The 23,007-nt window shown below is 48.6% G+C and overlaps 1 protein-coding gene across 3 annotated transcripts in view; it reads right to left on the bottom strand.

Annotated features, from left to right (window-relative positions):
• LOC144820027 (NACHT, LRR and PYD domains-containing protein 1 homolog) overlaps window positions 1-16,990 on the bottom strand; it is a 506,013-nt gene extending 489,023 nt beyond the window's left edge. Inside the window, exons 1-2 of one of the 3 annotated variants that reach the window (XM_078677696.1) lie at window positions 16,905-16,990; window positions 16,718-16,783 (exon numbers count right to left, since the gene is read on the bottom strand). Coding sequence is in view for 2 of the 3 variants with exons in the window: in XM_078677691.1 (XP_078533817.1) it covers window positions 16,626-16,644 (19 nt within the window). In the remaining variant the exon portion in view is untranslated. Of the gene's footprint in view, window positions 1-16,625; window positions 16,696-16,717; window positions 16,784-16,904 lie in introns of those variants that run through there. The other 2 variants (XM_078677691.1, XM_078677685.1) reach the window with 2 other exon arrangements.
• Window positions 16,991-23,007: the final 6,017 nt, after the last annotated feature.

Here is a 23,007-nt window from a genome sequence, read left to right as displayed (position 1 = left end):
TAAAGGGATTTGCTGTCTCTGAATCCACCCAGGGAGACACCAGGAGCTACTGTGAAACACTGGAAAAGAAGATGGATCTCCTGATTTTAAGAACTGAGACCCTTGAGAAGTCGGTCGGGGAAATAAAAAGTGAAGTAAGAACTGCAAAAGAGAAGAGCAGGAGGTCCGAGACGAGCTGGAACAGTTAGAGAATAAATCCAGGAGGATCAACCTTCGCATTCTGAATGTTCCAGAAGGGAAAGAGGGAGAGGATCCTTCATTGCCACATTAATAAAAGAAACGGTGCAGATCGAGGAGACTGAGGAAGAACTGAAGAAAGATATACAAAGGGTGCATAGGGACCCCTTTAGAAGGAATACTAATAAAATTAAGTCACAAAAGATTCTCCTGAATTTCCACAACTATTCCCTAAAATATTTTATTTATTTATTATGGCTTTGAAAGCCAAATCACTGAGGTGGAAAGATTTTCCATTTGAAATAAGATCTGACCTAGCACGAGCCACATTAGATAGGCAATGGGCACTGGGAAGAAAATTAGATGTGTTTAAAAAACTGGGGGACGTTGCCCAACACAAATTTCCAGCCTCCTTAAAAGTCATATATAAAAACAGAATGTACAATGTGAGAGCCAAACAAGAGGCAGATGAGCTTTTGGAAAATACGAAAAAAGGCGATGGTCAACAGTAGGAGTTTTCTTTTGGTTTCTCTTCCTTCAGTGTTAGGCTAAATGTTTCCTCCTCTTCAATTATTTTTTTGCTGCTTAGGGGTTTACGTGGGGGGGGTAGTTAGTTAGTTACCTAGTTAAATAGACAAACAAATAGATATGCAAGCAAATAAATGCACAAATTAAAAGGATAAGAAAATAAATAAAAAGGGTAGATATCTACTGAATCTATTATGGTCATTATTGCTACAAGTAAGAAAGTTGCGGAGACGGGTTGCCCCCGGATGTGGCAGACAAGACTAACATCAAGTCCAGGATAATTGTGGGTTGGGTTCTCCAGGATGGGGTACAGGTGCACTGGGTGGGGAGCATGTAAGGAAAACAATTCTCCTCATTTGCCTTAGCTAAGTTATCTACCTTAGAGAGATATGCAATGGCCCGGTTTCTTTCTCATGCCTCAATTTCACCTTAAATTCAAATTATTTAAAAAATGGTCCAGTTTTTATCTCGGAATGTGAATGGCCTGCGTGTTAAATGAAGAAGGGCAAAAACTTACAATACATCAAAGATTCTCCAGCTCAAGTTATCTTGCAAGAGTCCCACTTGATGAAAAAAGAATGCATTGAGATTTTTAAGAAATTAAATTGGGTTGACCATATGATATGCACCGACCACAAAGCCAACATTAGAGGGGTGGCAATAATAATAAAGAAGCAGGTCAAAGCATTTATAATGGATTCATCAGTGGATGCCTTCCAAAGGTGGGATATCCTTAAAGTGATAATGTTGGGTAACCTAATCACTCTGGGAGGCAATTACGGCCCAAATTGCGATCACCCGGACCCCTTAAAAACCATCTCTGCAAATCTATTCGATTTTCCAGACCCTGTAATTCTGGCTGGTGATTTTAATATTGTATTAGACCCCAAGCTGGATAAATCTCCAAATAGCAGAGCTGTAACAGCATATAAATTGCGTACATATTTATTCTCACTGATGAAACAGATGGGACTCAGCGATTTTTGGAGGAATAGATTTAGTCTCCAGTTGAGGGTCTCCTATTATAAAGGGAAATATGGCCACACATCTAGGATAGATTACATTGTGGTTAGACATAGTCTGAGGGAGAAAGTCAAGGACATTAGGTATTCAACGTCACTCCTATCTGATCATTCCGGGGTGTATCTAGATTTAGATCTGGAGAGCAGGAAGATTGGTAGAGCTTGGACTCCTGATCGAACACTGCTTCAGTACACACAGGAAATGCATATTCTGAGCTGTGAAATAAAAAACTTCCTATGCTACAATGTAGGGTCAGTCGAAACTCTAATAGTTTGGGATTTTCTGAAGGCCTATTTAAGGGGGTGTATCACCAGCAGATTATGTTTCAGGAATAGGCAGTACAGGGAAGAGGTAGCTCAAATAGAATTAAATATGAAGATCGTAAAGACAGGCATGAGTAGTACTGTGGAGATAGAGAAGTTGCAGGAAAGCAGTGCTAAACTGGAAAAATTGAAGGAGCAGCTTGACACTATTCTCCAGATGAGGACCATGAAAAGATGGGAAGTGAGGAAGCTGGCTCATTTCGAATATGGGGAGGGGGCAGGGAGGCTATTGGCCTGGAAAGCAAAACCTGATAGCACACGCATTCTTATAAGAGAAATTGAGGAAGGTGAAAGGGAAAGTAAGGTTAAGTTAAAAAAAATTGCGAGAAACTATATTCAGAAGACAGGTTGGTTAATAAATCTGAAGCCGAGGAGTGGTTGAGTGTGAATTCTCTTAACCCTCTAGATACATCGCAACAGCATCTCCTAGAGCAGGACATTACCCAGGAGAAGGTGAAGAGAGCTATAATTTTGAGCAAAGGGGGCAAGGCAGCCGGCACAGATGGTTTGCCAACAGAGCTTTACAAAAGCATGGGTGATGTTTTATTTCCAGTAATGACCCAGCTTTATGACAAGATCCTAAGTGATGGCAAAAAATTACCCGGTTCTTGGGAAGAGGCGATAATTACGCTAATATTTAAGCCAGGGAAAAGCCCATCAAGTTGTGAGTCATATAGACCCATATTGCTGCTAAATGCGACTATAAGATCTTTACCAAAATCCTAGCGGACAGGCTAGGTACAGTAGCAGTTGATATGCTACACCTTGACAAAAAGGGTTTTGTCACGGGCAAAAATCTGTATGAACTCACACATGATCTTATTGGCGCGATAAATCTAGCCACAACACACTCACTCCCCCTAGCAGTCATGATTCTAGATAGAGTGAACTGGGTATAGCTGGCAGTAGTAGTGGAGAAATATAATATCGGCAAGAAATTTCGTAGAGTCATTCAGTCGATATACCGAGATCCATCTGCAAAACTTGGCCAATGGGAACTTAACTAAGCCCTTTTAAAAACTAGGGGCAGTAGACAGGGCTATCCTCTCTCGTTTTTAATTTGTACATTGAGCCATTTGCTCAGAATCTTAGGTTAGAGGCGAACATTTCACCATTTAGGGATGAAGGGTGGGAGAGAAAAGTTGCCCTTTATGCTGATGACATACTGTTTTTTTCCTTTGATCTAATCTCTCTACTGCCCTGCCAGCCGTGATAAAGCAAGCTGAGGATTTCGGCAGGATATCAGGTTATGAGGTCAACGCGGGAAAAAACAAGATTATGTCATGGAATTTAATAGAGAGCCAACATCGGACCAAAAGAGTTATGAAGTATCTTGTGGAAAAAATAATGCAGGACATCAATAAAATCACAGAAGCTAACTTGTCTAATGTAACAAGAGTGTTCACGTCTCATGAAGAGCTGAGTTCATCTCCCCATGTCAATCTTTGGGAGGGTGAACCTGGTTAAAATGATAATACTCCCTAAAATCATCTTCTTTAACGCAATCCAACTATATTTTGGCAAGTCCTCCATAGATAAACTCCAGCAGGCTATAAATTATTTTATTTGGGCCTAGAAGGGAACTAGGATTACTTGGAAGAAACTGAGACACAGGAGGGAGAAAAGAGGATTGTCCTTCCTGTACTTACAGTATTATGGGGCTTTTCAGCTGTCCCACGCTAGAATTTTGTTAGCGTAGGAATAGGAGCTATGTTTTTAGCAATGTTAAGGGGAGTACACCTGGGCCAGGAGAGTTGTATGGTCAAGTATGGGGATTCTAAGTTACAGGCGATGGCCAGAATATGGGCAAACATCAGACGGTTAATGGGTCTTAGTTACTTTTCCAGTCTTGCCCCCCTCTGACACTCTCCCAGAACATCAGACTGTCTAAAGGACAAACTAGCGCAGCCATTAAGGCAGTAAGCGTATGGGGAGACCGAGGCCAGGAAGGTACAATTCTTTCCTGGTCAATACTACATGCTACCCTGAATGGGGTCTCTCTAAATTTAAATATATCCAACTTAAAAGCTGGGCTCAGAACCTTAAATCCCCAATTGGAATAGGAAGTCCCTTAGAGGAACATCTAGTGGAAAAGCCTCAGGGGGAAAAGGAGGTCTCAGTGTTGTGCTGGAAAATTGAAGAGGCAATAGATGGGGACTTCAGGCTTGTAAAAGACCTGTGGGTTCCTGTCTGCCGGGAGAGCCTTAGGAACAACTTTGGCAAGTATCACTGAGTACACTGTTTCTTACAGTCAGGCTAAGGAGAAACCATTTCTATACAATCCACAGGGCCTATCTAACTCCCCAAAGGTTATCAAAGATTATGCAAGGACCCCCTGTAAAATGTAAAAAATGCGGCTTGGAGAGAGCATCAGATATACACATGTTCCAGGAACATCCAGTAATCCTCGATTTCTATATTAAGGTTGGTGAAAAGATACCAAACATTCTTGGGTTCCAAGTCAAGGTAAGCCTCACTTTGATAATTTTTGGAATTTCTAATGAAGTAACAGGCCCAAGAAGAGCATTGCTTTTCTGTGCCATACTGTTAGCAAGAAGGGAAATTTGTCGAAGATGGGTGGAATGTTTCCCTTCCAACAGTCTGACTGGCTAGACTCTGTTATATCGATATCCAAATTAGATTTAAAAGGGTCTCAATCTAAGAGGAAGAAAGCCCTTTGGAGCTAATTATTGAATTGGTTAAGCACGGAGGCAGAGGCAGATTGATCAGGACTCCCTTGAAAATGAAAATAAAAACTGCCCTATGATTATACCTATTTGGATCTCTCTGGACTGCGAAAGGCATTCTGTATTCTCTCACCCTTATAAGCCATCTTAGCAGTCGCCAATTTGAGAATTATCCTACCCTTCAGGGATTGTACATCTCCAGTGCGTAGATGTACATGCAGGGGGAGAAATCTCACACCTGCTCTCAGGTTACATTTCAGGTGGAGTGGTCAATGTAACCAAGGTGATTGAGGACAAAATAAATAAATAAATATGGTATGAAGTTTAGGCAGATTAAAGCGGTCCGGCCCCAAATGGCATGGGACCAAACGGAAATAAACCTTTGGCATTCTGAGTTCTATGCGGTACCGGCACTCGCTAAAACTCCACACTCCATTTGGGCTGACAAGGGTGCAGGGGACAGGAAGCTAGCTTGCTGGCAATATAATAAGAAAGAGTGTAGCAAAGGGTCAGCCTGCAAATGTAAACCCCTATGTTCCTTTTGTGGGATCCAAGGTCATCCAGAGAGCAAGTGTTTTTCAAGAAGCAAGGAAAACCAAGAGAACAGCACCCCACCAAATGTTGTTAGCTCCAGCCAGTTTAGCAAACTACCCACACCTATCTGCATGTGCTTGCTCACCTTCTTAACAAGTATGATTCTCTGCAAGATGCTCAGTTGCTATATCACAGTTTAAACCACAGGTTCAGCATTCCATCCAGTGCCCCTCCTAACCCAGTGCGTCCCAACAATCAGCTATCTGAGCCACTACGCCCTGAAAATAGCGAGGGAAAAAATCATGAAAGGGGTGCGTGCAGGGAGTGTTGAGGGCCCTTTTAGGTCAGCCACACGCAAAGACCTGGTTTGTTCCCCACTGGGCCGGGTCCCTAAAAAAGAGCTAGGGAAATTCCACCTCATCCACAACTCTCCTTCCTGCCCGAGTCCTCATTTAGGGATACCTTGGATCCAAAGCTCTGTGCAGTGGGTTACATAAGCTTTGACACGGCAATCCTCAAGATGCAGAGGTGGGGTAAGGGTACCTTGATCGCCAAATCTGATATCAAGGCCACCTTCCGCCTAGTGCCAGTGCATCCGGATGATACCCAAATTCTGAGCTTCAACTTTGAGGGTAACTTCTTTGTTGATCTCTGCATGCCAATGGGGTGTTCTGTCTCTTGATCTTTGAGACATTCAGGAGGTTCTTGGAGTGGGCGGTGAAGGACCTGGTGTCATCCCACGATGCACTACCTGGATGACTTTCTGTTCTTTGGCCCCCTGGGATCACCGGCGTGAGGGAAGGCCCTGGTTCTCTAATCAAGGACAAGACAGAGGGCCCGCTACCTGTATGGCCTTCTTGGGCATTGAGATTGACACTGTTGCCGGGGTATGTAAACTACCGCAGAAAAAAGTGGTGGGGCTTTAGGTATACATTGAAGCCTGCCTGGCAGCCAGAAAGGTGACTTTGCACCAACTGTAGGTCTTGATGGGGCAGTTTAACTTCGCCCTGAGGATAATACTCACGGGAAGGGTTTAGAATTGGAGGCAAAGCACCATCATACTAGGTTGTCTTTCAAGGTGAAGGGTGATCTGCTGACTTGGAAGGGGTTCTTAGACAACTTCCATGGCACCCTGTTGAGGAAACAACCAGTTCAATCCAATGCAGAGGTGGCTCTATACACAGATGCAGCAGCAGGTAGCGTAGGGTTTGGTGCTGTGTGTGGCACAAGGTGGTGCATGAAACACTGGCCACCAGAATGGGTGGCCTCCGGGCTCATGCATAACGTGACCTTTTGGAGCTCTTCCCTATCGTTGTTGCGCTCCACATCTAGGGGTCTGAATTGGCAGACAGGATGATTGTGTTCTGGTGAGACAGCATGTCAGCAGTTATGGCAATTAACAATCAGAGTGCCAGATGCCCTCTAGTGCTCCGTCTACTTAAGGTCCTCATCCATGGCTGCCTAATGCGTAATGTGTATTTTAATGCTAAGCATGTTCTCGAAGTGGACAATGCAGTCGCTGATGCACTGTCTTGTTCTAAGTTGACAGAATTCCGGGCGTTGTGGCCATAGGAAGATGTCGGATTTCCCTGAGGAGTTGTGGAAGCTTGGTGTCCCGTTGCCCCGGATCTGATAGCCGCATCATTGACCCCCAAGACTAAGCATATGTACAAGGCTGCATGGCAGGTGTACGAGTCATCGTTCAGTGCACCAGGGTGGCAGAGCAATTTACCCCACATGCGGTGTTGCAATTTTCTGTTAGTCAAAATGGGGTCGGGAAGTCTCTGTCATTAGTCCGAAGGCAGCTATCGGGTATCGCCTTCTTCGATGGTTTGAAAGGGGTTAGTGACCCAACCAAGGGTGCGGCGGGCAGTGAAGGGATGGAAGCGCACGGCTCCGGCAGCAGAGGACAGCAGGCAACCTACTGATGTCACAAGGCTGTTTGGTATTCTGGGGATCCTACTCCAAGTCTGCATGTAACCCTATGAGGGATGCCTGTTCAGCCTTGCCTATTCGCTTGCCTTTTTTGGGGCTTTTAGAATTTCTGAGCTCGTATTTTCATTGGGGTCGGACCTAGGCACAGGCATCGATGTTTCGGATGTCATTGTGTGGGTGGACCGCCTACAGATTAGAGTGAAGAGATCTAAGACAGACCCATTTAGATAAGGAACATGGGTGTGCCTGCCTGCGGTGCCGGTGGCTCCCTATTGTCCGGGGGCACTGACACAGAAATGTCTGCCAATGCTACCAGTAGGGGCAGGCCTTAAAATGTTGCCCAAATGTCAATGTACACACGTATGCAAGCGCTCCTTGGCCCTGCTGGGGGAGGAGATGTTGCAGTTCACGTCTCACTCCGTCCGCATTGGGACAGCCACAACTGTGGCTTTGATGGAATTACTGCCAGACTTGATCAGAAGGGTGGACAGGTGGAGGCCTTGTTTGGCATAGTCTGGGATGGTGGAAAGCTTGACCCCCCTTCCTACCAGTCCCCCGATCCAGCTCTCAGTGATTCTCTCCCCCACCTCTTATTTCTCCTATTTCTTCCCTGCAGTTGTGGGGCAAACACATACACAGATATGCTGGTGGAGCCACTCTTTTGTGCGTAGAGCGGCACAGCACTTCCCCGGATCCGAGTTTAAAAAGGCACAATTGATGGTGGGTGTTAGACACCACTGGGTTGGAATTTCCGGCCTGTGAATAGAGGAGCTATATGACCAATTGTGGCAGGCTCTTGAAATGGGTAGAGTTCCCACCCGACATACTTATTATACATGCGGGTGGAATGTCATGATCCCCGTGGGTCGGAGGGGAGTGAGGGAGGCATTATTCTCCATGCTGTCAAGGGTGAGAAAGCTATTCTCAACATCTCACATACTTTGGTCCGAAGTAATCCCAAGAGGAGTGCCTAGGTTCAGGCAGTGAATGACTCGGTTAAGAAATTGAATCAGTCAGTTGCCAAGATCCTGGCGGGCTCTTCCATGGGCATGGTACAGCACAAGTTGATCTAGGCATCAGATTCAGAACTATTCCACAAAGATGGGGTGCATTTGTCCTCTAGGGGGCAGAAGCTATTATACAGACTATATTGGCGGGTATCTCAGAGGTCCAGTTCCACCAACGTCGGTGTGGGGGAGGGCGATCGCGCCAGTAAGCTCCTCTCCCTGTGGCAGGGTCCCTGGCAGCTAATTAGCAGGGGATACCGAGAAGCGGACTTTTGTTTGGACTAACTAACCCCTGGACAGGGGAAAGCATTCTTTGGGCACAGGGCTGGGTGGAGGGGGGACTGACCTGCTGGTGATCCTGGAATCTCCTGCCCTACCCGTGATACCCAAGTTATGACTTTGGGGGTGGGGGTTGCACCTGTGTTCAGGTAACCAGGTGGGGCCTGTGCATTATGTGGTGCCCTTGTGTGGTAGTTACTGCCGGGATGGAGGGTTGGAGAAGTTGCAGACAATGCTGGATGGGCAATGCGTTACATCAATGCAGCAGGAATGCCTTGGGCAGTACGCGGGGGCCGGAGCAAGTTGGGTCCTGCTGGCACAACGAGCTCATGGGGGTTTCTACCACCACAATACCACAATGTTTGTGTCTTGATGGTTACTGCAATGTTGATAATGTAAATACAGTCTTTCACCTAAGGTTAACCTTCTGGCTATGGATTTGCATATATATGTCTTTCTGATAGATGTTAAATAATTCTTGATGATGCTTATGCTTAAGGAAATGATCGAAATTGATGCGAATAAAGGAATATGCCATGGCTGATCCACAAAACTTAACTGTCACTTCTTGGGATATGATTCTGGGTAGTTGAGTTGGGGGTAAATCACATGTGTATGCATACTATGAAACTTGCATATAAGCATGGGCTTGTCTGCAAGTTTCAAGATCAGACAATTCTTTTTACCACAGACACTTTCGCGGCATAAGACAGAACCAAAGTTTAGCAGTCAGAAAAACAGGGACGTGGGTAGAAGGAGAGTAAGAACCCACAACCACCAGCAAAACCTCAAGAATCAGTAGTCTCTGAGGTCAAACAGCACAATGAAACCAGGATTATGAACACAGTCAGAGACAAGGTTGGAGTCTGAGGCTAGCGAGACCTGTGCCCTATAGGAACAACCTCCACTTGGGTCAACTCGTCATCAGGACTGTAGAGTCCTGAGCTAGGGACACTGAGTGACTTAAAGGAATGTAAATAACATAACTTTATGTTTCCTGTGAATCTACTTTGACGGTGCTCGGCTCATTTATACTTAGGGGTTATATATTAATGTTTAGAATTGACTATCTTTTCTTAAACAAAAATGTAAAGTATAGAGACCTTTATTATATGTCGTAAATGCAGCTTTATTTTTTTAGAAATGCACACTAGAGGTGGGCGAGCCCAAAAATTTACTGGGAGAGCCGAGCCAGTGGGCTGTCCTCGTTCTAGGAGCTCTGCCATCATACAATCATTATGCAAAGCTCACAGCAAATGTCAAGTAAAATTTGTCAAAGGCTCTTTCAGATTAAAAGGTTATGTCTTGAACACTTGTTTAGTTAAAAGTAATAGTTTTAAACATGATTTTTTTCCCACCACATTTCCCTCACAGCACTGCCATGAGCAAACTAAGCGGCATATTATCAAGACAGGCGATAAAATTATCGCTGTTTTAGTGGCAGAAAACTCCAATTGTAGCCCATGTTAGATGTCCTTCACATCTAACATGGGCTTCAATTGGATTTCCATAGAGCATATTATCAAGCCCATTATCGCTGTTTCAGCAGCAGTTTTCTGCTGCTAAAACGGCGATAATGTTATCGCCTGTCTTGGTAATATGCCCCTAAGAGACAGGTTGTCGTTAGCACTGTATAAACGATAAACATCTTTGTGGGTGAAGAAATATTATCAGTAAATGCAAACAAATGAGGTTTTCATGCAGTGTGGTGCCGCGCACTGAATCCCTCAAAGTGTCCATGCCTCTCATTTGACTCAACGAAAACGAGGCACAGGGAAGTAGTAATGTGTGGAGGATCATACAGTTTAGACCAGGGTCGGATTGGGATCAAAAATCGGCCTGGGCACACCCAAAAAAGTGCCCCACATTTGCGTAGTGCCTTTTAGCAAAACACTGCTTCAGAGAAGTTTTATGAAAAGAAAGGGGGTAGGGGCATGTTTTATTAACTTCACTTAGATTTTTAAAAAAATGCAGATTAGTTCACACTGCTGAGCCACACATTAATGCAAGTAAGACCACTAATACTCAGGCCCCCTGTCCCCTCTCAATCAGCATACATTAATGGGCCGGCCCAGCGAGAGAAAGGGAGTTATACCTCTGCCCATCTGCCACAAGAAAGGCCACTCAGGCAGCCACTGGACCGCTGGCGGCATCCAAACAGCACAGAGAGCACCCAGGCTGCCCAAAAAAGCACCCCACAGCTAGAAATCGGCTGCCAGCCTGTGATATTGTGCCTCTGGCCCACATGCTGAGGAATAATGGACACAGACACCCAGGGTATGCTTCAGTAACTGGCCACAAGCACGTGCACCCGGGCTTTTTTATTAGCGGGCTACGTCACTTGTGGCACTCGTGATGGATGGATGTGGGGGTGCAGTGTGTCCAGCCCTCAAGGGAGTGGCTGGAAGTCTGGCTTCCTGTGAGACACTAGATCGTGTCTCGCAGGACACTACATTCCTCTCCAACTTTATTGAGGAACAAACAACGTGTTAGTCCAACCTGTGGGGATAAAACAAATAGTTAACTAAATACCACAGGGTTCATCAGTCTCTCGAGTCAGCTGGCAAGACGACATCAGACGTGGGCTGGTGAACTTGCTTGCAGCAGAACCTTCTCGGCGGGCACCCGTAGTTTAACCTGAGGGGTTCAGGACACGACCGCTGGCTCGGAGGCAGCCGCTGCATACCGTCAGTTCGCTGACGATGACATGTCTTGCTGTCTTGCCTGGCTTCCACTTTGCTGATGTCGGTGATGGTCTGTGGTGGGTTCTAACAGCTCCTTTTAGTGGTTTGCGTGGTGAACATGGATGGAGTCCCAAGTGAGAATTCACAGAGGTGTTGCTGGACCAACTGTCCCTGTTGAACTGCTTGGCTGTGACTGGTAACCTGTCGGTGGGACAATGTCTCTTCATGCTCTCCCGCCTGGGGAGGCCCGTTGTCAGGGTTGCGGTGAAACTGTAGGAGGGCTGCACTGGGGGCCGGTTGTGTGCTGTCTGGGGGAAGCTGCAGGACCGCTGAGGAGCCGTTACTTAGTCGCATGCACAACCCGCCCAGGTGGATGAGTCTTGACTGAGACTTGCGCTCGCTGCCACGGCTCCGGTGTAGACCAGGTTCACAGTTTGCCTCTGGTTTCTTTTGTCGGCTGGTGTGATGACGGTGCAGGACTCCAGTCCGCCGATCTTCTGGGAGTGGTGTTGTTTGACACAGGTGCTGATGGCCGGCGTGATGGCGGTTGCCAGCCAAGTGGTGACTCGGGATGACAGGTGGTGGTAACTTGCTGGGAGTGTTGGATGTCAGGAGGGACTTGGCAGCCATGTCCTTCCGCCTTGCTGAGGTGGAGTGTCCGTGGCGGCTTGAAACGTAGAGTGTGGGAATCCTCTCTTGTGTGGGTTGGGGCCACTGCCGACTCCATCTTGAGGCTGTGTGAGGCTGATCTTCACCCGTGGCATCTGCGGACAGGAGCAGGGATGCCACTTGACTTAGACTGCTGATGCTCGGGGACGGACGGTCGCCTGGGGAAGCGTTAGGATGAGACACGGTTGGCGCTGGCTGCGGCTTACGTTTGTTCACCCATGAGGCTGTATCCAGGGACGTCGGTCCGCCTTGGTGGCTGTCTGGTGTGTCAGGGTGTGCTCTTGGTTTGCTGTGAGTCCTCGGTCTTCTCCCTTTGTTGGTTAGTTCAGCCCACCTGTGCTCATCCAGTTTTCGGGGTGACAGGGCTGTCACTCTTCTTCTTCGAGGGTGTTGTGCTTGGACCTCGAGGCTGCACTGTCATTGCGCCGTCTTCTGCTTTTGCTCCGGCGTGCTTGTCTGGACTGGTCACATTGTGATGTGCTCCTTGCTTGCTGGGCGACAAGACGTTCGGTCTCGTGTCGCTGTTTGTTGGAGCGCATGGTGCTGTGGCGGCCTGCCACGTGGGGTGTGCGACTCCTCTCTTGCCAATCTTGGGTTGCAGCTGACTCAGTCTTGAGGCAGTGTGAGGCAGGACATCGTGTGAGGTCTTCGGCCTACTGCAGGGCTTCGCTGGGGCGGTGGAGATGTGGGTGCTCTCCTACCTGCATTCAGCTGTGCTTCTTTGTGGAGAGGTCTCCTGGGTGCTGTCTGTGCAGTCAGGTTCACTGGCGCTGCCTTTGGTGCGCTTCTGACTTTGCGTGCTCTTTGCGTGCTCGGTCTTGTTCTTGGGCGCTTTCTCCTGGTACTTGGGGTGCCTGTGGTGTGGTTGGTGGTTGTGCCTATTCACCAGTAGGAGTGGGTAATGCGACTTCTTCACTGGTGGTGGCGTTGGGCAGCCACGTGTTGTTTATGCTTGGCACAAGTCTTTCTTGCGCTGTTGCTGGGGGTAGTTCCCTTGAGATATTGCTGTCTTAGCTGGTTGTCCATTCTTGCTAGTGGTGGTTGTCTTAGGTGTTGCTGCTTGAGTTTCTTGCAGTTCCTTGCAGGGGTTTGTCAGTCTCTCCCCGTACTTTGCAGAGGTGGCAGGCGGTGCTCTTGCCTTTATGATGCTGGTTTGTGCTGGTGCAGCTTGGGGCACATTGGGGCTCGAGTGTGGCATTCACCTGGAGGCTTCGCTATCTTCACAGGCATCCTGGCTGTCCACATTTGCAGGGTGCAGGGGGGGGCCACTCTATGGGCATTCTTCTCGGAGGGCACGTTTTTTTGTGTCCAGTGGAGTCCGTCGCAGCTACTGGGCGTGAGCAGGCAGTCTTCCTGGTGATGGCGGTGCGCACTCTGAGATCTGCTGACTGCCGTTGCCGATCGGTTAGCGGGACGCTGTGTGGTGCCCTGGTGCAGCTGGTCCGTGGGGTACAGTGCCGCTTCGCTGGTCGCAGGTCTGCAGTGGTTGGTCGCGGTGGGCAGTTAGTGTGCTGGACCGCCACTTCTGGCAGGGTATTGGGGAGTCCGGGTTTCTCTTCCAGCCTCTGGTGCTGTTTGTGTTGATGGTTGTGGGGTACAGCTGGCTAGTTGCTCTGGCTAGGCAGTCAGTCCATCCCTTACCGTGTGGTGTCTGGGTAGCCACCAGGTGGTGCTGCGGTCTTCGCGGTGGCTTGCCCTGAATGCCGCAGATTGTGGGGGCTGGGGGCGCCGGTGCAGTACCAGTCCGTGGCCACAGTGTGGGGGTTGTGAATACTGTGTGGTGCACTCGTGCTAAGGTGGAGTGAGCTGCACTCTCCCCTTGTGTGGGGTCTGGGGCATTCCTTATAGCTTTTCCTTTTTCTGCCTTGTCCCTAGGCCGGGGGTCTACTGGTCGCAGCGGACCTGTGGATGCATGGGCGTTGATCTACCTGGCATGATGAGGTTGTCCTGCTAATGGTTTTGCCCTGCAGGCTGTCTCTTCCTCCTGTGCCTGGTTGGTGTAGCTGCGGTATCACTCATGGTCCCTAGGTGGCAGTGCAGTGAGTGGCAGTGCAGTGCCTCCGTCTCAGAGTCCAGCAGCTTCTTCTGGACACTGCCGGCTTCTCCTCTTCCTTGGCTGCAGTGGTGGCCTCTGGCTGCCTTCTACCACTCGGCTGGCGCAGACAGGGGGCTAAAACACAGGATGTCCCCCTCCTCCTACCACCGGCTAGTGCGTTTGTCAGTTGTGTGTTTTCAGGTGCAATGGGGTGCTGTGGCCACCAGGTGGCACTGCAGCTACTTGTCCAGGCGGCAGAACTGAAGACCCTGGATGTGGTCTGGAGGTTGGACGGGGCAGAGAAGCTCACCGACAGGTAGGGAGTGTTTCCGTCTGCTTTGTTCAGTGCTCAGGATTGCTTCTGTGTGCACTCTCGCAGGCCGTGGCAGGAGGTGTCAGCCTGGCTGGTACTTGTCGTAGGCTGCTGGGTTGCTCGCATCTTCCTCTCAGCCTTCAGTGCATGGGGCTGATCAGTGACGGCATCCGGCGCTGGATTCAGGCGCCTACTGGCAATTAAAGTCTATGGCCGCGCGCCTACCTCTGGACTGTACTGTTCGCCTGCAAAAGGTAGGGGGGCACAGCGGGGGCATCGCATATGGGCTGGGCGGCTCACTGCTTGCTGGCGGTGGCGCTTTGAGCATGAACAGAGTGGCGTCCCGGCTTATTCATGCAGCATGCTTCATACCAAGGAAAAGCAGCCTTGGTTGTCTCTTTCGCTAGGTGCGCACCAGGCGGTCAGGTGACATCCTTACCGCGCTCACCGTATGTGCTGGGCACCGCTTCGTGCCAGTGCGGTCAGGCAGCTTTTGGGGGGTCTTTGGTACCTCGTAGGCAGAGAAGGCACAGGACACTCACCACCCTCCTGTTGGCGCCGCTCGGACTCCAGGCGTCACACTGCCTGTTGCGGTGGGCGAAGACACTCCTCCCTTGCGGGAGCGACCGCCACTGCTAGGTGTCGCTATGATGGCAGCATGGAGAGGGTCCCAGGGGGCTCTCCGGGGCCTTGGTTGTCTGTAGCGCCTCACCATGAAATTCAGTGGGCAATTCTCGCCTCGTGGCGGTGCGGCCGCTCCCGAGGCAAGCAGCCACTCACGTCGTCAAAGGCTGTGGGCAGTGGCCGGGGGTATGCACCGCAGTGTGGCAGCTCTGCCCCCTTCCTTCACTTGCAGGCCACTGCAAGCTGGCGGCAGTTGCATGTTCATGCCGTGTGGTCAGGCGGGTGCCGGTGCCTCAGGGTACATCACTCTTCCTACCTTGAGGCAAAAGTAACTGTCTTGCAAGGGGGCTGGCACCCCCTCGTCACCATTGTAATATTGGGCCTCAGGCCCACATGCTGAGGAATAACGGACACAGACACCCAGGGTATGCTTCAGTAACTGGCAACGAGCACGTGCACCTGGGCCTTTTTATTAGCGGGGCCACGTCACTCGTGACACCCGTGATGGATGGGTGTGAGGGTGCAGTGTGTCCAACCCTCAAGGGAGAGGCTGGAAGTCTGGCTTCCTGCGGGACACTAGAACGTGTCTCGCAGGACACTACACGGCCCTTCAGCCATTTCCCCGGTGCCCCATTACCAATCTGACCCTGGTTTAGACAAGTGGAAAAGCCGGGATCTGAACCTAGGTTTCCTGGTTATAAATTGTTCAATTTAGCCACTGGATGACTCTCTGTGCAACAAAGACTAATGTTCGATATTCACTTAAATATTCCAACAAAAAGAGAGGTAGGGATAAAGGCCACTCCTCTTCCCCTAATATTAACTCTAGAACAACAAAGGAATGACTAAGAGTGCAAAATGAAATACAAAAGTGGTGTTTCCAAAATTTGCAGCCTCCAAACAAATCAAAGAAAGAAGCTACACAATGCAAGGGTGTGTGAAAAGTGGAAAGTAATCTTTGTTAAAAAAGAGAACCCTCACTCACCAACATAGTTGATGACATGCTTCATCATAGGGTTCCGCCAAGGAGACCGTATGTCTCCCTGGTGTGCTACCACGCCTGAGTTGCAGCGGAGCTGGTATGTATCGAAAGTGTGAAATGGTGCTCAGAAGGATTGATTAAATAGTGAGTTAAAAGATGGCAGACTGATCCCCAATGAAACTTTAATGAAGGGTCAGACCACGATCATTAAAACCAAGTGAATCGGACACTAATGGTCATAAATTCGAAACAAATGTATCCTATGGAGTGAAGAGGTCGACATGTTTCTGCTTTTATGTGCTAGCTCAGCAAAGCTTTCATCAGGACCAACATAAAAATAAAAACTCCTCAGGCGGTATACGCACCCTAAGGCGTACCCTAACCTTGGGGATGTGTGTATAGGTAAACTCACGGTTCTACCCAGTGTAGGTTCTCTCAGTATTTTCAAGGCCTACAACTCTGAAAGAAAAAAGTTTTTTTCAAACAGACAACAAAAACAACATTTCCGACATTTTTGTGAACACGTGCAATTTGCGAAGTGAAAAACATCCAAAGACCCAAACACCCTTGTGTGCTTCCTTATACTACGAGCTTTAAAAGTATAGGGCTGATATTTTCCAAAGGTTATTTCGGAAAAAAACATAAAGCGGGCCTTAAATGGACCCGTCTCTAATCATCCACTGCTAGTGATGTGGAATTTCCATTTAACCACTGCATCTATATATCTAGTATGCTTCAATTACAACTTGTTCTCAAACATTATGTCAGAACAGTTTGTCCGGCCCCTTTCTATGTGGCAACCAAAAAATCAGAAAATTATTCTACCCCGAAGTGAATGCTCCATCTCCCCACAGCTGGGAAAGCGGGTCCTCCGTCAAAAAACACATAGAGTCATGGCGCTGAGGTACTGCACTTACTTCTAACGTTAGATTACGTTGCTACCTGGGCACAGCGGCAGGGGATCTCTTTATGTCAAGGGTTATCTATCAAACGAAGAGAAACTCCATGTAAACTCCCAGAAATCGCTATAAAGACTAAAAGCGTCTAAGCCATTGGCAGAGGTACAAAAGTGATCCTAGGGATTGCTCCTGGGCAGAAACTTACTTGCACCTCGACGGCTCCCCACCGGCAACCTAATTCTGGCACTTCCGCGGCCCGAACGTTGGTGCGAGTGCTCAACGCGGAAGTACAAACGCCACAGTTACTGGTCATGTGATCACCGTTACGGAGCCGGCGTTGCATAATCGCAGTCACAACACAGCGGCGTGTGTTACTTAAAGGGCCCTGCTCCGTATTATTTCAAATGCAAAGAAACTTTATTTACTATCCCGAAATTGACAGGGGATTAAACATCTTGGCCAGTTTCATTACACCATTATGAAAGGAAGCCATTATAAAAGAACGAGCAATACTCTGCCCTTGATGTAGATAGATAATGGGAATTTGTTCCTAAATGGATATTAGTTCATTTACCTATAGGTGAAACAAAACAAGGGCTGGGTTTTGTTGATCAAGGGTCATTGTCATGGAAAAAGTGCACCCATAATCATCATGGAAAAGGAGCCTCAATCCTACATAGAAAGTGGTGGAAAGGGACGAGGCACTATAGGGCATTTATCACCTGTTTCAATGATCTATAGTATCATAATTATGGAATAGATTATGTAAACCCTCTTTTATGTATTGTCTAGCAATAATGGACATGATAGTAGACCCAGGAAAAATAAGAATGAAATAGATTGTAGGCCCGAGGAATGTTTGACCCCACCGCTTTCTTTCTCATTAGGGACTTCATGATAGCAAGGTGAAAGCCTACCTGAAGGGTCTAAAGAGTAGGGGTCTGCTATCATTAAACTGAATAAGTCATTTCACCTCGCTCATGCGTTCAAAAAGCCCATCAGATAATCATTTTCTCATTGCTGAACCCCAAGGGATGTCATCATTGAACCCTAGACGGTGGGTGGAAAGGCGGTAAATCCACCGCTGTTCCTTCTCAAAGAGTCCTCCTTGTGGTCCGCTATTCGAATGGAGTTGTTCTATAATAGTCCATCTGATGTTATTGGGTGTGTGGTTGTGTTGTAAAAAATGCGCCGTCAATTTTGTAGTATTCTTCAGGCATCTTATATTACTGCAATGCTCGCAGATGCGTTGTTTGACACGTCTTGTAGTCATGCCTATGTATTTGAGATCGCAGGGGCATGAGATCAATGACACAACATTGCTAGAGTTGCAATTGGTGTGACTGCGCTGTTGCCATTGTTTCCCTGGTTCAAGGTTCAAAGTTTTTGTTCTGGTGGTTAAATGGCACACACTGCACCCCCCACACAGATAATGTCCTGTGACGGGGGGGAGGCCCCATGTATTCAATACAGTATGAACTTCTTCTCTAGGTTGGTTTCTAGGGCGTGTATGTACCAGGGAATCTTTCAGACTTCTTGCCCGTTTATAGGAAAAAAGTGGCTTTTCCCAATCATGTTGGTTGCTTTTGAGAACCTTCCAATTTTTGTTAATATGTTATGGGTTTGTTGAGCGCGACAGCTGCCCCAGCAACGGGGCGTCCCGGCGCTAAGAACCAAAGCATAACCTACTTGAGGGGATGGGGGGCAGAAGCTTACATCAACGGAAACAGGTGAGTCTTGACTGCTTTGCGAAAGGCGGGCAGGTTGTCAAGGCAGCGTATGTGAAGGGGGAGGGAGTTCCAGAGTTTGGCTCCCTGAAGTCTGAAGGAGCGGCCTCCAACACGACAGAATTTCGTGCGGGGGACCACTACTAAGTGTTGACCCAGGGAGCGAAGATTGCGGGAAGGGGTATAGGGTGTGAGAAGCGGACGAAGGAGTTCGGGGCCATCCGTTTTGAGGATTTTAAAAGCAGTAATGAGAGCCTTAAATTGGATGCGGGCTTCCACAGGAAGCCAGTGGAGTCTATGAATTGTGGCTCTAACAGAGCATTTTCTAGGTAGGCCAACTATCGCCCTCGCCGCTGAATTCTGGATTCGCTGAAGCCGAGCCTTCTCAGCTTTGTTGGCCCCTAGCAGTAAGACGCTTGCATAGTCCAACCGGGAAAGGATGGTAGATTGGACTATGAGCTGTCGAGTTTTGGGGTCAAAGAACCCCAGAATGTGATTAAGGCTTCTCAGTAGCCCAATACATGTAGCTGCTACTCTTTTAGTATGGGTTTGGTAGTTCAGCGCAGAGTCCACCCATACTCCGAGATTCTTAACCAGGGATTTAGGAGGAGGAATGGGGCCTAACAAGGAGGGCCACCACTGGTCATTCCAGCAGCTGGGGTTCTTACCCAGAAACAGCACCTCTGTCTTCCCCGCATTCAGTTGTAAATAGTTAGCCGTCATCCACTGGGCAACGGCGGCAAGTCCGTCCCTAAATCTTGTGGCAGATGTTGAGGGGACCTCAGTGAGGGTGATTACCAGCTGTGTGTCGTCTGCGTACGACACCAGCGTGAGGTCCCATTCTTTAGCAATTGCCGCAAGAGGCTGCATATATAGGTTGAAGAGGGAGGGACTTAGAGCAGAGCCCTGTGGAACTCCTTGGCCGATAGAGTGGGCTTGGGAGGTGAAGGGGGGTGCTGAGACACGGAAGGACCTATTCATCAGAAATGAACGGAACCATTCAAGGGCTAGGTCGCAGATCCCAATGTTTTCCAGACGGCTCAGCAAGACATTATGGGAGACCGTGTCAAAGGCCGCGCTGAGATCGAGTAGAATCAGCGCAGCACTTTGACCGGTGTCCAGTGTCTTCCGGAGATGTTCGGTGGTGGACAGAAGAGCGGACTCCGTACTATGCCCAGGCCTGAACCCGTGTTGGGAGGGGTCCAAGATGTTATTTCGGGCCATGTGGTCTGATAGTACGGTGTTCGCATGGGTTTCAGCCAGTTTGGACACCCAGGGGAGCAGCGAAATGGGCCTGTAGCTCTCAGGTTTTGAGGGATCCAGGGTGGGTTTTTTAATAATGGGGGTAACCCATGCCTGTTTCCAGCATGTGGGAACCGTAGCTGATGAAAAGGAGAGGTTGAGGAGTGTGGCCAGGGACGGGAGAAAGAAGTCCAAGGCTTCTAGGAAGTGGGCCGGTCTCATGGGGTCTGAAGGGGCCCCGGATTTCACCTTTCTACAAATTTTAGTTAGCTCCTCAAGAGAGATGGCAGGCAGACTAGTGAGTTTGGAGCCCTTAACGGACGAGTTGGAAGAACTAATGCAGTCAGGAGGGTTTTGTGGGAACGTATTATAGATCTTCCTCACTTTCTCAAAAAAGAAGGTGGCGAGTTCTTCGCATTGCTGAGTGGACGAGATACACGAAGCGGGGTTGCCGCGGTTTTGAAGGTTTTGGACCAGTTTAAAAATCGTTTTCGTGGGGTTAGCACTGGAATCGATTTCCTTGGCGTAGAATGATGCGCGGGCAATGCGCATAGCTTTGTGGTATGATTTGAGTTTGGTCAGATAGGTAATTTTGTCCATATCCCTGTATTCTTTCCTCCAACACCGTTCCGCTCTTTTACAATCTTTCCTAAGAAGTTTCAGGTTGTCGTTATACCATGGGTTAGAGGGGGTGCTACGACCTCTAGTCCATCTGGCCGGTATAAGTGTATCAAGCCCTTTTGAGATCCAATCCTGAAACGCGGCATATGTTATGTTAATGTCATTGGAAGTTGCAAAATTGGGTTCTCCTAAGATAGTATGGAGATCCTTGTTTTGGAGCTTATGCCAAGGCCGTTTGAGACAGTAGGGGGATGCGGCCCTGTTAGGTAGGGTAGTGGCCGGTATAGCAAAGGTGACAAGGGAGTGGTCAGTCCAGCCCATGGGTCTGGGAGGATCTGCTCTTGCATCCGGGATGTTAGTAAAAACTGGGTCAAGTAAGTGACCAGCAGAGTGGGTAGCGGTTTGTATGAGGGGATTCAGTTGTAGGGCTGAAAAGTCCGCTAGAAGATTATTGATAATGGGATCAGAGGTGGAATCAAAGTGAAGGTTGAGATCTCCCAAAATCGTGAAATTGGCGGAGCTCGCGACCAGAGCATGGGCTATCTCTAGAAGCTCCTCAGTGAAGTTAGAGGTGGGCCCCGGGGGTCGGTAGATAAAGAGGCCAGAAAGGGAGAAATGGGGGCTTGTGGTAATTTTAAAACGGGCGCACTCACATGCCGTGATGTCTTCCTTCAGAAAGAGACAGGTAAATGATGATCTATAGATGACGGCAATGCCACCTCCTCTAGAGTCTCTATTAATGGAAGTCATGGAGAAGCCATCAGGTAACGTGAGGTTTGGGATGCTCGTTAGTTCATCCTTGAGCCAGGTTTCACACAAAAATAGTATATCTGGGTTCTCATCGGTCAGGAGAGTGTTTACCTCAGGGTGATGTTTTACCAGGGATCTGACGTTGAGCTGGGAGATCGTGAGAGTGGTGCCTTTCATTGTCTTGGCGTTATGTCGGGGTAGGCAAGGTTCAGCTATGGCTAAGTTGCAAGTTTTACACTGGAGACCAGTTTGTCCAATGCATCCCTCTAGCTTGTCACAGCGTACACTCGGGTTGAGTGCAAGAAGGTCATTTGTGTCATAGTGGTATGCCGTCTGTTTAAGTTGAGCAGGGGGACTGGCGAGAGGTGATGACTTGGCGAGGACGGGCGAAGACGGGCTTGCCTTAGGCGCGCCTTCGGCGCGCTGACGGCGCGCCCGCTGCGCCCGTCCGCTGCGCGTACGGTGTATACACATACTTTATAGGAGGAAAAAAGGGGGTGTGGCCTCCAAGGGGGTGTGGCCTCCAAGGGGGCGTGGCCTAAGTGCACGCCGGCAATGGCGCCGAGGACCGAGTCCTGTGAAGCCTGAGCAGGTAGGTGCGTTAAAAGCAACAAGAATAAAGAGTGACACAAAATATTTAAAAGATTAAAGCAGCTATCTCCCGGCTTTCCGCCTCAGGAGGTTTACAGTGTTCTGGTGGCGGCGCTAGTAGTCAGCGCTTAAATACCTGAAGGAAAAGGGGGCGTGGCCTCCAAGGGGGCGGGGCCTAAGTGCACGCCGGCAATGGCGCCGAGGACCGAGTCCTGTGAAGCCTGGGCAGGTAGGTGCGTTAAAAGCAACAAGAATAAAGAGTGACACAAAATATTTAAAAGATTAAAGCAGCTATCTCCCGGCTTTCCGCCTCAGGAGGTTTACAGTGTTCTGGTGGCGGCGCTAGTAGTCAGCGCTTGAATACCTGAAGGAAAAGGGGGCGTGGCCTCCAAGGGGGCGTGGCCTCCAAGGGGGCGTGGCCTAAGTGCACGCCGGCAATGGCGCCGAGGACCGAGTCCTGTGAAGCCTGGGCAGGTAGGTGCGTTAAAAGCAACAAGAATAAAGAGTGACACAAAATATTTAAAAGATTAAAGCAGCTATCTCCCGGCTTTCCGCCTCAGGAGGTTTACAGTGTTCTGGTGGCGGCGCTAGTAGTCAGCGCTTAAATACCTGAAGGAAAAGGGGGCGTGGCCTCCAAGGGGGCGTGGCCTAAGTGCACGCCGGCAATGGCGCCGAGGACCGAGTCCTGTGAAGCCTGGGCAGGTAGGTGCGTTAAAAGCAACAAGAATAAAGAGGGACACAAAATATTTAAAAGATTAAAGCAGCTATCTCCTGGCTTTCCGCCTCAGGAGGTTTACAGTGTTCACAGACTCACAGCATTGGAAATAGGGTTGTAAGTAGTGACGCACGTTAATGGCATACTTTCAAGAGGGTCTTTTGGGTATTCCTCCAGAAGAGCATCCCTGTGTTGATTCTTCGCCCTTTTGCAGCTCTTCGTAAGAAGCTGATTAGATATCCTCTTCAGTGCAGTTTGTCAGTGAGATCTCGTGCTTGATCCTTGAAGTCAGCCAGCTCGCCACAATTTCATCGGAGACGTAGATATTGCCCGAAGGGGAGATTCTCCCTTAAAGGGCGGGGATGAAAACTCAAAAAAAGTAGGAGGTTGTTTTTGACTGTAGGTTTATGATAGGTCTTGGTCCGTAGTTGGTTACCCACTTTTGAAATAGTAACATCCAGAAAGATGATTTTTTCTTTATCATGTTCATGGGTGAATTTTAGGTGTGGGTCATATGTGTTGACCCAGTCAAAAAAGGTAAAGAGGACCTCCTCAGTCCCCTTCCAAATAACCAGCACATCATCGATGTACCTCTGCCACAAGGTTACATTCGATGAGAAGGGATTAGACTGGGAAAGAATGAGTCTGCACTCGAAGTCGTA

Source organism: Lissotriton helveticus, chromosome 1_1 (assembly GCF_964261635.1).
Source record: "Lissotriton helveticus chromosome 1_1, aLisHel1.1, whole genome shotgun sequence".
NCBI classification, from domain to species: domain Eukaryota; kingdom Metazoa; phylum Chordata; class Amphibia; order Caudata; family Salamandridae; genus Lissotriton; species Lissotriton helveticus.
The sequence above is the reverse complement of the archived record's forward strand: the minus strand, read 5'-3'. Positions and strand labels throughout refer to the sequence as shown.